This window comes from Erpetoichthys calabaricus, chromosome 16, assembly GCF_900747795.2.
Source record: "Erpetoichthys calabaricus chromosome 16, fErpCal1.3, whole genome shotgun sequence".
In the NCBI taxonomy this organism is placed as follows: domain Eukaryota; kingdom Metazoa; phylum Chordata; class Cladistia; order Polypteriformes; family Polypteridae; genus Erpetoichthys; species Erpetoichthys calabaricus.
Window position 1 is genome coordinate 12,178,317 of NC_041409.2, and position 14,222 is coordinate 12,192,538.

A 14,222-nucleotide genomic window follows, 5' to 3' on the forward strand; every position below is an offset into this window, starting at 1 on the left:
CAGCTCCGGCCAATTAGCACTTTAGTTTGCCATTATGTCGTAAAGGTAAAAAATATTCACAGAGCCGAGCCTCAGGGCACACATGGGCCCAAAATAGCCACTGGGATTTTTATCTGACACTTTCAAGAGTTAATTATTGACTTGTTAATAATACATTAGCACACTAAAAAGAACACAAATGCTGTAATCAAAAGGGGAAGCAGCAACACACGGCCAGAAATGGGAGCCACATAATCAACCACTCTCCTTCTTTTCAAGAATTCAGATTGTGCTGCTTTGTTTTAATAAAAAAACAACTGCGTGTATAAAGATGGGCCCTCTGAACATGTGCGTTTTCAATCTCTTCAGCCCAAATGTCGCCAACTACTTACCCTTCCTGAGGATTGACTTAACGGCATTCCAAAACGGCGGCCTAGCTGGACTTCTGCTTCTTTCGGCAATGGCTGCACCCTGGAGGCGCTGCTGCCTCACAGCTTCCTAGTTTTTAAGTCAGGTCTCAGTCTGTGAGGAACATGCATGTTCTCTTCAACGTGTGAAATAACGCATGCAATTGGGGGTCCCATTAGTGCTCTGTCATTGGACGAACACTGAAATCGGTTCTGAATGTTTAGCACTTCAAAGCTCAAAACAGGGCCTCAGAGTGGGTGGAGCCTGACATTTACGCCCAGGGGGTGGGGCTTAGATGAACCTTATGGTAAAAGACAATGACATTCTTTAGAGTCGTGGATCTTAAACTTTTTTTTTTCTCAAGACCCAATTTTCCCATTTTTGTGTCTTTAAGACCCCAAATCACGGCTGACCGTCCTTGACTCCTTGTTGGAGAATTGCCATCATACTGGAAGCGGGGGCAACTTGGAGAACTGCCAGCAATTGTCATCCCTGCAGCATCGTTGACACGGATCATGGTGGATCAATGGCGCTTGTTTAAACTGCCAGCAGCAACCCATCACAAGACCCTTCGCCGTCTGAGTGTGACCCTTTCCCATTATGTAGTATTGTGAATCACGACTCACCGTGACCCCAATCCAGGCAACGCGACCCAAAGTTTAAGAGCCTATGCTTTAGAGTCTCAGATGTACCGTCATGTATTTACATCACATGCCATGTCAAATATGAGGAATTGTTCAGAACATAAATTTATACAGTAATAGGAAGTCTCACATCTACACATTTTAAACGATGGAATGACGAAAAAGCACACAAATACCGTGAACGATATTTAAATGAGAGAAAATGCTGCTTTTTGTTGAAGCTTGTTTGTCTATGCATTCTAGTTGGTGGTGTCATGAAACAAGCATTTTCATATTTTAATAAGTTACAAAATTTACACATTTGGGTTGACTTCGTTAACTAATTTGAAAGTTGGACGTTTTCTGTTATTTATTTGCTTCATCGAACAGACAGATATCACATGTTTTATTTTGTCTTGGGGTGAGTGTGACATGTGTTAGAGATTTACTCAGGTCGCCACGCTGCTCTTTATACAGACAGCCACAAGCCGCAGCTATGCGCTCACTGCCGTTTCAGTCACTTATACTGAGTACCGGGATCTGTTTGCCGACACCAAGTGGCTATTGGGCATGCAGAAGAGGAAAACACTGCAGACAAAATGTAAAATTTGCAATATCCTCTCTCAAGCCAAATCTGAAACAGTGAACAAATTGTTCAGAGTATTTCTCTATCTTTTTTAAGGATTGCCAACATGTAAGAAGACTTGCTTTGTTCAGGAGAGATTACAATATTCATTGATCCGTCCATCCATCCTGAGAACTCGCCGGAGCCATTCCTAGCTAGCAACAGGCATCGGCAGGCGCAGACCCTGGTCAAGGTGCCAGCCCATTGCAGGGTGAACACACAAATCAGGGGATGATTTAGCATTGCCAGTTCACCTAACCTGCATGTCTTTGAACTGTGAGCGTAAACCAGAGAAAACTCTACATACCTGGAGCAGACGGGACATGACCCTCAGACCACTACTGCTGCATCACCGTTCACCTAATTCATTAATTTATCAACTTACATAAGCTGTGGCCTTAAACAACTAAATATTTGAGACTTACAGTGCATCTGGAAAGTATTCACAGCGCATCACTTTTTCCACATTTTCTTATGTTACAGCCTTATTCCAAAATGGATAAATTCATTTTTTTCCTCAGAATTCTACACACAACACCTCATAATGACAACATGAAAAAAGTTTACTTGTGATTTTTGCAATTTTATTAAAAATAAAAAAATTGAGAAAGCACATGTACATAAGTATTCACAGCCTTTGCCATGAAGCTCGAAATTGAGCTCAGGTGCATCCTGTTTCCCCTGATCATCCTTGAGATGTTTCTGCAGCCTCATTGGAGTCCACCTGTGGTAAATTCAGTTGACTGGACATGATTTGGAAAGGCACACACCTGTCTATATAAGGTCCCACAGTTGACAGTTCATGTCAGAGCACAAACCAAGCATGAAGTCAAAGGAATTGTCTGTCGACCTCCAAGACAGGATTGTCTCGAGTCACAAATCTGGGGAAGGTTACAGAAAAATTTCTGCTGCTTTGAAGGTCCCAATGAGCACAGTGGCCTCTATCATCTGTAAGCGGAAGAAGTTCGAAACCACCAGGACTCTTCCTACAGCTGGCCAGCCATCTAAACTGAGCGATTGGGGGAGAAGGGCCTTAGTCAGGGAGGTGATCAAGAACCCGATGGTCACTCTGTCAGAGCTCCAGAGGTCCTCTGTGGAGAGAGGAGAACCTTCCAGAAGGACAACCATCTCTGCAGCAATCCACCAGTCAGGCCTGTATGGTAGAGTGGCCAGACGGAAGCCACTCCTTAGTAAAAGGCACATGGCAGCCCGCCTGGAGTTTGCCAAAAGGCACCTGAAGGACTCTCAGACCATGAGAAAGAAAATTCTCTGGTCTGATGAGACAAAGATTGAACTCTTTGGTGTGAATGCCAGGCATCACGTTTGGAGGAAACCTGGCACCGCTCATCACCAGGCCAATACCATCCCTACAGTGAAGCATGGTGGTGGCAGCATCATGCTGTGGGGATGTTTTTCAGCGGCAGGGACTGGGAGATTAGTCAGGATAAAGGGAAAGATGACTGCAGCAATGTACAGAGGCATCCTGGATGAAAACCTGCTCCAGAGCGCTCTTGACCTCAGACTGGGGCGACGGTTCATCTTTCAGCAGGACAACGACCCTAAGCACACAGCCAAGATATCAAAGGAGTGGCTTCAGGACAACTCTGTGAATGTCCTTGAGTGGCCCAGCCAGAGCCCAGACTTGAATCCGATTGAACATCTCTGGAGAGATCTTAAAATGGCTGTGCACCGACGCTTCCCATCCAACCTGATGGAGCTTGAGAGGTGCTGCAAAGAGGAATGGGCGAAACTGGCCAAGGATAGGTGTGCCAAGCTTGTGGCATCATATTCAACAAGACTTGAGGCTGGAATTGCTGCCAAAGGTGCATCGACAAAGTATTGAGCAAAGGCTGTGAATACTTATGGACATGGGATTTCTCAGTTTTTTGATTTTTAATAAATTTGCAAAAATCTCAAGTAAACTTTTTTCAGGTTGTCATTATGGGGTGTTGTGTGTAGAATTCTGAGGAAAAAAATGAATTTAATCCATTTTGGAATAAGGCTGTAACATAACAAAATGTGGAAAAAGTGATGCGCTGGGAATACTTTCCGGATGCACTGTATTTAGTAACATAGTGTATGTGTTAGGGGACAGGTCCCCCCCAGATCACCTCTTAATCTCCATCCATAATCTTCACTACCAATGCTAGGCCTTAAGACTTGTTCTAAATCCTAGACCCAAGGTAAGCCTTACCACCAACACACAAAACAGGCTTTTTGGCCTGCAAAGAGGTAAAGGCTTCTAAATTTCAAAAACTCAAAAAGGGAGAGGGGCACCATAAAACCTCTGGCCCATTCAAAAAAAAAAACTCCTTTTAATTTACACAATTCATTTGCACAAATAATAAAAAGATTCTAAATAAGTATTTACAAAGATATATCCAAAATCCAAGAAACAGAAATAAAAAAATGAATGGTACAGCACTAGCCCTGAGGCTTTTGTGGGCTTATAAAGGCCTGGAGGTGATCCCAAAACTGCTCTGTTCCCATTTGGCTCAACACAAAAAAAGTGACATAAGCGGCACCTCTGGTCACGACTGTAATTCGTTCCAAAACTCTGGACGCGACCCGATTTGGTCACGACCCGAACGTAATTTCCCCATAAGATTGTATGTAAATACAATTAATCCGTTCCACACCATGCGAACTGTATGTAAATATATATTTTTTAAGCACAAAAATAGTTAAGTATACCATAGAATGCACATTGTAATAGTAAGCTAAATGTAAAAACATTGAATAACGTTGAGAAAACCTTGAACAGAGAAAACTAAACATTGTAAGAGTTCGTGATAGACCCTTACGAACTGCTCGCTTGTTTTAAGCACAGGGAAAAACAATTAAATGCCACTTCTCTTGCGAAACGTTTCACACCATCCTCTACTGGCTTTAAATTCCTCACCTTTGCACTCGGAAGAAGGATTTTTTCCAGCAAATCGCCATGAATGTTCCTGGGTTTCTCGCATACGATCACCTCGCTTATGCTATCCCCTGCAAGTTGCTTATCGTTCAACCACACTAGCAACAGTTTTTCCACCTCTTCCAGCACTTGAGGCCTCTGCTTGGTTAACATTGTAACTCCTTTTTCAACATCAGCTGCTTTGTTAGACCCTGTATATGCAAACAAAAGAAAATGGGAAACGGAGAATGGGCAATCATTGGCACATACGAACGCGCATAGGGAAACTGGCCACCAGTGTTTTGGTTCGCCACCAGAGCGTGTGGTCGTGAACAGATGCAAAATTTTGGCAAACTTTTTGATCGTAACCCGATTTGTACGTGTTTGGAAACGTTCGCGACCAGAGGTTCTACTGTAATTAGCTATTTTATGCATTCGGGGGGGTCTGGATTTATTGAGTTCTTGTTATGATTTATGTATGTACAGTCACGGCATATGAAAACTGGATGTAGTGCCTCATCAGTCAGTTAATGGCTGCCAGCACACCATTCACGATGGAGTGAAGCTTGACCTGTCGACTAGTTCTCTGAGAAGTGACAACAGGTAGCCGATATAAACTGATGAACAACCAAAATAGTTCTTCAGTAAAAATGTACGGCATTGGCCCTTTAAAATGAAACTGAAATACAGTCTGTACATCATATTCAAAACTTTTGAGGTTTAACATTTGTCACGTTAACACACATTATAATTACGGCTCCATCGTTATTATAATTACAATATTATGACAATGTGTGTTGGTTTGGCTACATTTCTCAGGTTCTCTGAAATGTTGTGTATTGCCGTTAAGTATACGCACGTTACCCGACCAAATTTTCTTTTATACTGTAAATCCCGATGTTGGCGTGGGAAGTTGCATATGCACATTTCAAGCCTCTTTTTGTGGATTTGCAGGCTTTATAAATGAGGCCCCTGATTTCTCACAGCATCGTGCAGTTTCTGTCACCATGACATGATAATTGATAAAACAAGATTCACAAAGAAAAATACATAAACAAAAAAGCAAAGGCTTAACCAATAGCAAAACGTGGATAATTTTTAAATGACAATAAAAAAAACAACAATTACATAAAATGAAAACACACTTGAGTCAGTAATGAGACCCTGGCTATTTCCAAACAACAATCCCAATATTACAGAACATACAGTATAACCATCTCCACAGAATGCTTTCAGTTATGATATTGTGACTATGAATTTCTTAAATGGACTGACCACATCATACATGGGTGCCACTTCTGACCAGCATCACACAGAATTACCACTTTTTGTGACATGTAAGCACTTCTACACAGGGCAGCAGAAGTTGCCAACTCATCACAGTTGGGCAGTTCATCATTTGGGACATTTGCATTGCATTTTTTTTAAGTAAACCTAAAATTTACAACTAGAGAATTTTCTTTTCTTTTTTTTGGTTAGACTTAAAAAAAAAAAAAAAAATGCCATTAGCACCCCCGATCATAGACAAGGGCGGCAGCTCTAGTTAATTAAGGACATGGATGGCTGAAGCACGTCATGTGTGATGGTGTTTCAGCAGATTTCCTTGTAAACCCACTAATAGGTACGGAGTGATTTATAACATTCTTTTTAATTTTGAGGCTTTCAAGCGGTAAAAAGGAAGTCCTAGATCCCTTGGGCTACTTGCTTTTTGTATTTTGATTTCCATCATATAGGTATTGATTTTTCTCCCACCTCCCAAAGACTTAAAATTTAGGTAAACTGGTGTTGCATAAGGCGAGTGTGGCCAACGACAGACTGGGAACCCATCCTTGGTTGGTTCTTTCCTTCAGCCTGATATGGCCAATCTCAACCGTAGCTTAACGTAACATCACACAGTATATTGTGTTCTTTTCACTAATTTTTAAATATAGTTTTATTTTGTGTATTATATTGTAACTTTAATGATTAAATATTTATTACACAAGTATTGTGTTTAGTTATGTGCCCTGTTCCCCACATGTAGTGTTTCAAGATGTTTCAGCTGGTGGACCAACCTGTGCTCATTTATTTCAGACAGAGGGTCAGATTCTCCAGCCCAACATTGAAATTTGTTGGTTGAACATTGTTATTTTTTTTTAGTATGGTATGGATTTTCTGACATTTCTTGCTCTGCTCTTTATCCTTTTGCATATTGGGTTTTGGACTGGCTTTGTTACCCTTTCTGCTCATTTTAGGTTTTTGTAAATATATATGTTTTCTTTATAACAGATCTTTAGAAGAGCTTGAGTTTATATTTTTATTGCTCTCTTTATTCACTTTTGGTTTACTGAAGATTGTTTTGGTGCTGGACCAAAGTCTTCTAGTTTTCTTCATTTGTGTCTTTGAAACCACCAGGGTGGCTGTGATGACGGAATGTGAAATGTTCTCCCATATGTTAGTACGATCCTTGATGTTAACAGCTCAGTCATGATTCCTTAAATGATCTGCAGGCCAACTCAACTATATAGAAGGAAAGCCACTTTTTATATAAAAAAAAATGCAATAAGTCAGATTTTTGAACTGGTAGGTGGTTGGCTCCCTGTGTAATATGAAATTTTCCGGAAGGAACCCGATATTACAGTTTATTTAATGTTCATACTTTGAAGTGATACGGCAGCTTCATTTCAACACTAAGCAGCCAATGTGACTCTGTGCACAACAAGTCTGCCTAAGGCAAGTGATGACAGAAGGAAATCATAAGCACATTCGGCCCTGTGGGAAGAACCAGCCTATAAAATGAGGAAGTGACCTGATGGAGAGACAGGAGGCATTAAGGTAGAAAAGAACGATGAGTGGGATGTGGGTTTCATTCGTAAGGAGACTGCCCACAATACAAAGTCATCCTCTGTTGATGAGTGATTATGGGAGCCAATTTTAACACTGCATTGATTGCAGAGTGCAATTACAAATTTTTCACAACTAATTCAGTGACAGAATCAATAGGAATCTTTGCTAAATGTAGAATGCAGAAACCTTGGAATAAACATATTCATGCATAATTGTCTAGAAGAAAGGATGGAACGACATTTGAACACAAAGTCAGTCCAAGGTAAGCTGCAGTTACACACACAACGTGTTCTCTAAAATGACCTTTGGGTGCGGCAGGGGAGACGACAGACGCACAAACATATGTGGCCTCCACACAGAGGACAGTAACCTAGCTAATGTATCAGCCAGTAATGCCAATATTTTATCGTTGAAAATAATTTAATCGCATTTAACATGGCTTTAAAAAGAGAGTGCTTTCAGTTTACAGATACAGAAAGTAAAATGAGCAGCAGACCACCAATGTAAATACAAAATGATAAAAGTCTGCTTTCATCCTGAACATCACTTTCAGAAAGGCCACATGTGCACTGCCATCACTGAAATTTATCATCTCATTCCTAGAATGCGTCTATCCAGTGAAACACATCAAGAGCTGTTGCTAGTAAATTAACATTTCCATTATTTAATAATTCAATTACATGCAAGCTTTTGACTTCAGATTAGCAAAAAACATAAAATTAAAGGTTTAAAACAGATTTCTGTTGCCTTTATTTGAATCCCGTTATAAATGAGCTGAGGAAAAGGGAATATAATATGACTTGTCAGTAAGACAAAAATAATCTTTTAATGTATGTATGTACTGTACAAACACATTTATACAAACATATTTACAATTTACATACACTTTTCATCCTTTTCTGCATCATAAGAAAAACAGAGAAACAAATCCCATTTTGGAGAACCTGTGATCAAGTAGTTTGATAAATCCTACCCATGATCCTCTCTAACAGTCCACTGGAACCCAATTACAGCACAGTTTAGTCTTCAAGAAGAAGGTCCACTTCTTCCAACGGTATCCGCAGTCTAAGCTCTTTCTCAACAATAAGATCAATAACTTCATTAAAATGATCTGGGAAATATTCAATTGCATCTAAATACAATGCCTATGGGAAAAAAAAAACACACAATTTTGTTAAGAGTCAAGTCCACAAAATTAACTTGTAGTAATTACATAGAAGTAACTGCTGGTTTATTGCACAATTACAAACTTCAATAATTAATTTTTCCTGAGAAAACTCCATTTATATACATTAAGCTGCAGTCTATACGGTTTACTACTTTATGACAGGTTGCGGGCATGCAGTATTACCAAACAAACTATTTGTAACCGAGTTCACATTTCAAGTTACTGCATCCACAGTTTTAATAACTGCTTTATTTTTACATACAAGCTTGTATAACTATAGCCTACAATCAGCAATATGACACAAATGGGCAAAAGACAAAACATAAATAGGTCTCACAATGTACTGATATCATTCACACTAACAATTTTAAAGCTACTGCTCTTTCTCACATACCTCTTTTCAGTCCCACTTCCAAAAATGATGGCATGCTGTTTAAAAGTAAATAACTTCAGAACGTGATGAGTTGCAAATCATCCATCCATCCATTATCCAACCCGCTGAATCCGAACACAGGGTCACGGGGTCTGCTGGAGCCAATCCCAGCCAACACAGGGCACAAGGCAGGAACCAATCCCGGGCAGGGTGCCAACCCACTGCAGTGTAAATCATTTAAGCCCATATTTAATTAAAAATATCATAAAGACAACATATGAAATGTTGGAACAGAAAAATGTTATTGTTTTCTGAAAAATATCTCCTCATTTTAAATATGATGCCAGCAACAGATTTGAAAAAGTTGGGACAGGGGTAACTTAATTTATAGGGGGACAGGGCTTTTGCAGCTGCTGCTCCTCGCCTGTGGAACTCTTTACCTCATCATATAAAGGAGTCGTCTACAATTGAACTGTTTAAAATGAGATTAAAGTCTCATTTCTATTCACTTGCATACCGTGACCTTCAGTAATACTGATGGTTTCCTCATTGTGAATATATAACATCACTTCTATTTATTATTTATTTTATTTTTATTTATGTTCATATATTTTTATTTCTATTTATGTTATTTGTTTGTTTTTTCTTTTATTCTATTATTGTAAAGCACTTTGGCTACAGCATTCCTATGTTGTTTTAAATGTGCTATATACTATAAATAAATTGACATTGACATTAACTTTTAAATTTTATTTGCGTAGCACTTTTCAAGCCAGGTGGTAGAAAGTACTTCATATGGAAAACACAAAATAGGTATAAAATATATGAGTTAAAAAATAATAAAATCAATAATATCTAGGATAAATAAAAATCTCCAGAAAAGGAAATAAGCTAGAAATAAAATTAAATGGCAGAAGCAGGTAAATAATTAAAAATAATAAAATAAAACAAACAAAAATAATCTAAACTAACAAGTCATCCAGCAACCAGATAAAAATTGAGAAGCATATACTTTAAGAAGTGCTATGTGATAAAAATGTTTTTTAAGTAAGACTTAAACATTGCTCCCGGATGAGCTGATCTAATGCCAGATGGTAAACTGTTTCAAAGTCCAGGGACCATCTCATAAAATGCTTTGTCACCTTTAGTCTTTAATCTAGACTTTGGAACAGCAAGTAGGCCTTGGTCTGACAACTGTAAGGGTCTCATAGTTTGATATGGTGTCAGCAACACTGTTACATAATCCGGAGCAGAACCATGCAAAGCCTTAAAACTGATCAATAAAACTTAAAAATGAATTAGATATAGAATTTTAAGCCAATGAAGTGATGCTAAATTTGGAGAAACAGTATAATGACATTTGTTCCTAGTAAGATGTCCAGTTGCAGTGTTCTGAACAACTTGGAGCCAAGCAAGAGAAGAGCTGTGCAATAATCAAGATGTGATAAAGGAACGAATAATCCGTTCAGCATCTTACCAACTTTGGCAATATTTCTTAATAGGTAAAAACATGATTGGGTTATAAAGAAAGACAGTATCCGAGAGGCACAGTCTCTCAGAAGTAAAGATGAGGGGGAGTTCACCACTCTGTGAAAGACAGCATGGGCAAAGAGTGCAACCGTTTGAGAATAACGTTCCTCAACATAAGATTCCAAACAATTTGGGATTTTCAGCATCTACGGTACATAAGACCATTAAATTTTTCAGAGAATTCGGAGGAAGCTCTGTACAAAAGGGACACGGCCAAAAACGAGTATTGGATAGCCATGATCTTCAGGCCCTCAGGCGGGGCACTGCATTAAAAATGGAGACATTAAAAATGGACATGATTCTATGGAAAGCATTGCATGGGTTCAGGAGCACTTCTGAAAAACATTTTCTGTGAACACAGCTTGTCGCTGCATCCACAAATGCAAGTTAAAACTCTGCCATGCAAAGAAGAAACCACACAGTATATAAACATAATCCAGAAACACCATTGCCTTCTCTGGGTCTGGAGTAAAAATGCCAACCTGTGGTCTGACGACTCAAAATATGAAATTCTTTTTGAAAATCATGGACAGTGCCTCTACCGGCTTAATGAGGAGAAGGACCATCTGGCTTGTCATCAGCGAAGCATCCATAATGGTATAAGGGTGTATTAGTGCACAACATGGGTAGGTTGCACACCTGGGAAGGCACCATTAATGCAGTACGACATATATAGGTTTTGGAGCAACATACAGTGGTGTGAAAAACTATTTGCCCCCTTCCTGATTTCTTATTCTTTTGCATGTTTGTCACACAAAATGTTTCTGATCATCAAACACATTTAACCATTAGTCAAATATAACACAAGTAAACACAAAATGCAGTTTGTAAATGGTGGTTTTTATTATTTAGGGAGAAAAAAAAATCCAAACCTACATGGCCCTGTGTGAAAAAGTAATTGCCCCCTTGTTAAAAAATAACCTAACTGTGGTGTATCACACCTGCGTTCAATTTCCGTAGCCACCCCCAGGCCTGATTACTGCCACACCTGTTTCAATCAAGAAATCACTTAAATAGGAGCTGCCTGACACAGAGAAGTAGACCAAAAGCACCTCAAAAGCTAGACATCATGCCAAGATCCAAAGAAATTCAGGAACAAATGAGAACAGAAGTAATTGAGATCTATCAGTATGGTAAAGGTTATAAAGCCATTTCTAAAGCTTTGGGACTCCAGCGAACCACAGTGAGAGCCATTATCCACAAATGGCAAAAACATGGAACAGTGGTGAACCTTCCCAGGAGTGGCCGGCCGACCAAAATTACCCCAAGAGCGCAGAGACGACTCATCCGAGAGGTCACAAAAGACCCCAGGACAACGTCTAAAGAACTGCAGGCCTCACTTGCCTCAATTAAGGTCAGTGTTCACGACTCCACCATAAGAAAGAGACTGGGCAAAAACGGCCTGCATGGCAGATTTCCAAGATGCAAACCACTGTTAAGCAAAAAGAACATTAGGGCTCGTCTCAATTTTGCTAAGAAACATCTCAATGATTGCCAAGACTTTTGGGAAAATACCTTGTGGACTGATGAGTCAAAAGTTGAACTTTTTGGAAGGCAAATGTCCCGTTACATCTGGCGTAAAAGGAACACAGCATTTCAGAAAAAGAACATCATACCAACAGTAAAATATGGTAGTGGTAGTGTGATGGTCTGGGGTTGTTTTGCTGCTTCAGGACCTGGAAGGCTTGCTGTGATAGATGGAACCATGAATTCTACTGTCTACCAAAAAATCCTGAAGGAGAATGTCCGGCCATCTGTTCGTCAACTCAAGCTGAAGCGATCTTGGGTGCTGCAACAGGACAATGACACAAAACACACCAGCAAATCCACCTCTGAATGGCTGAAGAAAAACAAAATGAAGACTTTGGAGTGGCCTAGTCAAAGTCCTGACCTGAATCCAATTGAGATGCTATGGCATGACCTTAAAAAGGCGGTTCATGCTAGAAAACCCTCAAATAAAGCTGAATTACAACAATTTTGCAAAGATGAGTGGGCCAAAATTCCTCCAGAGCGCTGTAATAGACTCATTGCAAGTTATCGCAAACGCTTGATTGCAGTTATTGCTGCTAAGGGTGGCCCAACCAGTTATTAGGTTCAGGGGGCAATTACTTTTTCACACAGGGCCATGTAGGTTTGGATTTTTTTTTCTCCCTAAATAATAAAAACCACCATTTACAAACTGCATTTTGTGTTTACTTGTGTTATATTTGACTAATGGTTAAATGTGTTTGATGATCAGAAACATTTTGTGTGACAAACATGCAAAAGAATAAGAAATCAGGAAGGGGGCAAATAGTTTTTCACACCACTGTATGCTGCCATTCAGATGATGTCTTTTTTGAGGAAGACCTTGCTTACTTCAGCAAGAAATTGCCAAACCACACTCTGCACATATCACAACAGCATTGCTCCATACTAAAAGAGTCTGGGTGCTAAACTTGCCTGCCTGCAGTCCACACCTGTCACCCACTGAAAACATTTGGCACGTTTTAAAACAAATAATAGGATAAAGGAGACCCCCTAACTGTTGAGGAACTAAAATCCTATATCAGGCATGAATGGAACAACATTTCACTTTCAAAACTTTAGGAATTGGTCTTCTCACTTACCAAATGTTTACAGAGTTTTGTTAAAAGACAAGGTGATACAACACAGTGGCTGGAATCAAATTTAAAATGGGCATATATTTTTCAAAAACTATTAAATTTCTGAGTTTCAACATCTGATATGCTGTCTTTTAAATTAAATATGGGATTTTCATGATTTGCAAATTATCGCATCCTGTTTTTATTTACATTTTACACAGCGCCTGAACTTTTTTGGAGATGGGGTTGTATTTTCTTTCCTTTTTAATGTTAGTTTCAGAATATACTTGCTATTTGGCTAAAGTTTTCAGATGGTCAGCTTTATTTATTTGTTTAGACAAAGTATCACAAAAATTCAGTTTGGTTTTACATAATTTAAGGTTCTTTAAACTGTTTAAGCCATTTCAGGATTGTGTTTTCAGGGTGGGCATAAACTATCCTACAGGATTTCGGACAAGGCAGGAGTAAAGGCCAACAACAACAAAGAGCCCCATCTTTGCTTTAACTACCTGAGCAGCTTTCAATTTCAGCTATAAAGGGCTTTTAATAGACTATTAAACCAAAATGTGCAGAAATAACATTTACAGATATAAAATGAAAATCATGTGATGTTGGAGCACATATTAAATCACATTTATACTTTGATCAATACGAGGTAATTAAATCACATGTGAAAGAAGCATAAATATCTGGATTTTTATGACAATTTCCAATTTGCTGCTGTTTGGGAAGGAGACAAAAAAAGTTCAAACAGTTTGGCCTAAAAAGTGAAGAAGCATTTAGTTCACTCCTTCTAGAATTACCATTACGATAACAGAGAGTTTATTGCTGACCTGAAGACTAAGTAGCATGTGCTTCTTGATAGGCACACTAATCTTAGTGGACATAACAGTAAAAAAAAATTTCCCCTAAATAACCTGATCATTTTGCTAGTGTCCTTGTCACTATAGGTAGCATGAGGTGGTACCTACAGCCAATTCAGGTTGCACAGATAGTCCAGCTCCTCCAGGATGGCACATCCATATGTGCCATCACAAGAAGGTCTCAAGAGCATGGAGGAGGTACCAGGAGACGTGGCCATCACACAAGATATACTGGACAGGACAGTAGATGGGCATCTACTCAGCCGCAGGACCACTATCTGCTCCTTCGGGAGAGGAGGACAGGAAGAGCACTGGCAGAGCCCTACAAATGACCTCCAACTGG

General features: G+C 39.4%; 1 protein-coding gene across 1 annotated transcript in view; it reads right to left on the reverse strand.

The window, feature by feature from the left end:
- Positions 1-8,151: 8,151 nt before the first annotated feature.
- nrde2 (NRDE-2, necessary for RNA interference, domain containing) overlaps positions 8,152-14,222 on the reverse strand; it is a 55,818-nt gene continuing 49,747 nt past the window's right edge. The window contains exon 14 of the mRNA XM_028821323.2: positions 8,152-8,505. Coding sequence (XP_028677156.2) covers positions 8,380-8,505 — 126 coding nt within the window. The 3' untranslated portion in view covers positions 8,152-8,379. The remainder of the gene's footprint in view (positions 8,506-14,222) is intronic.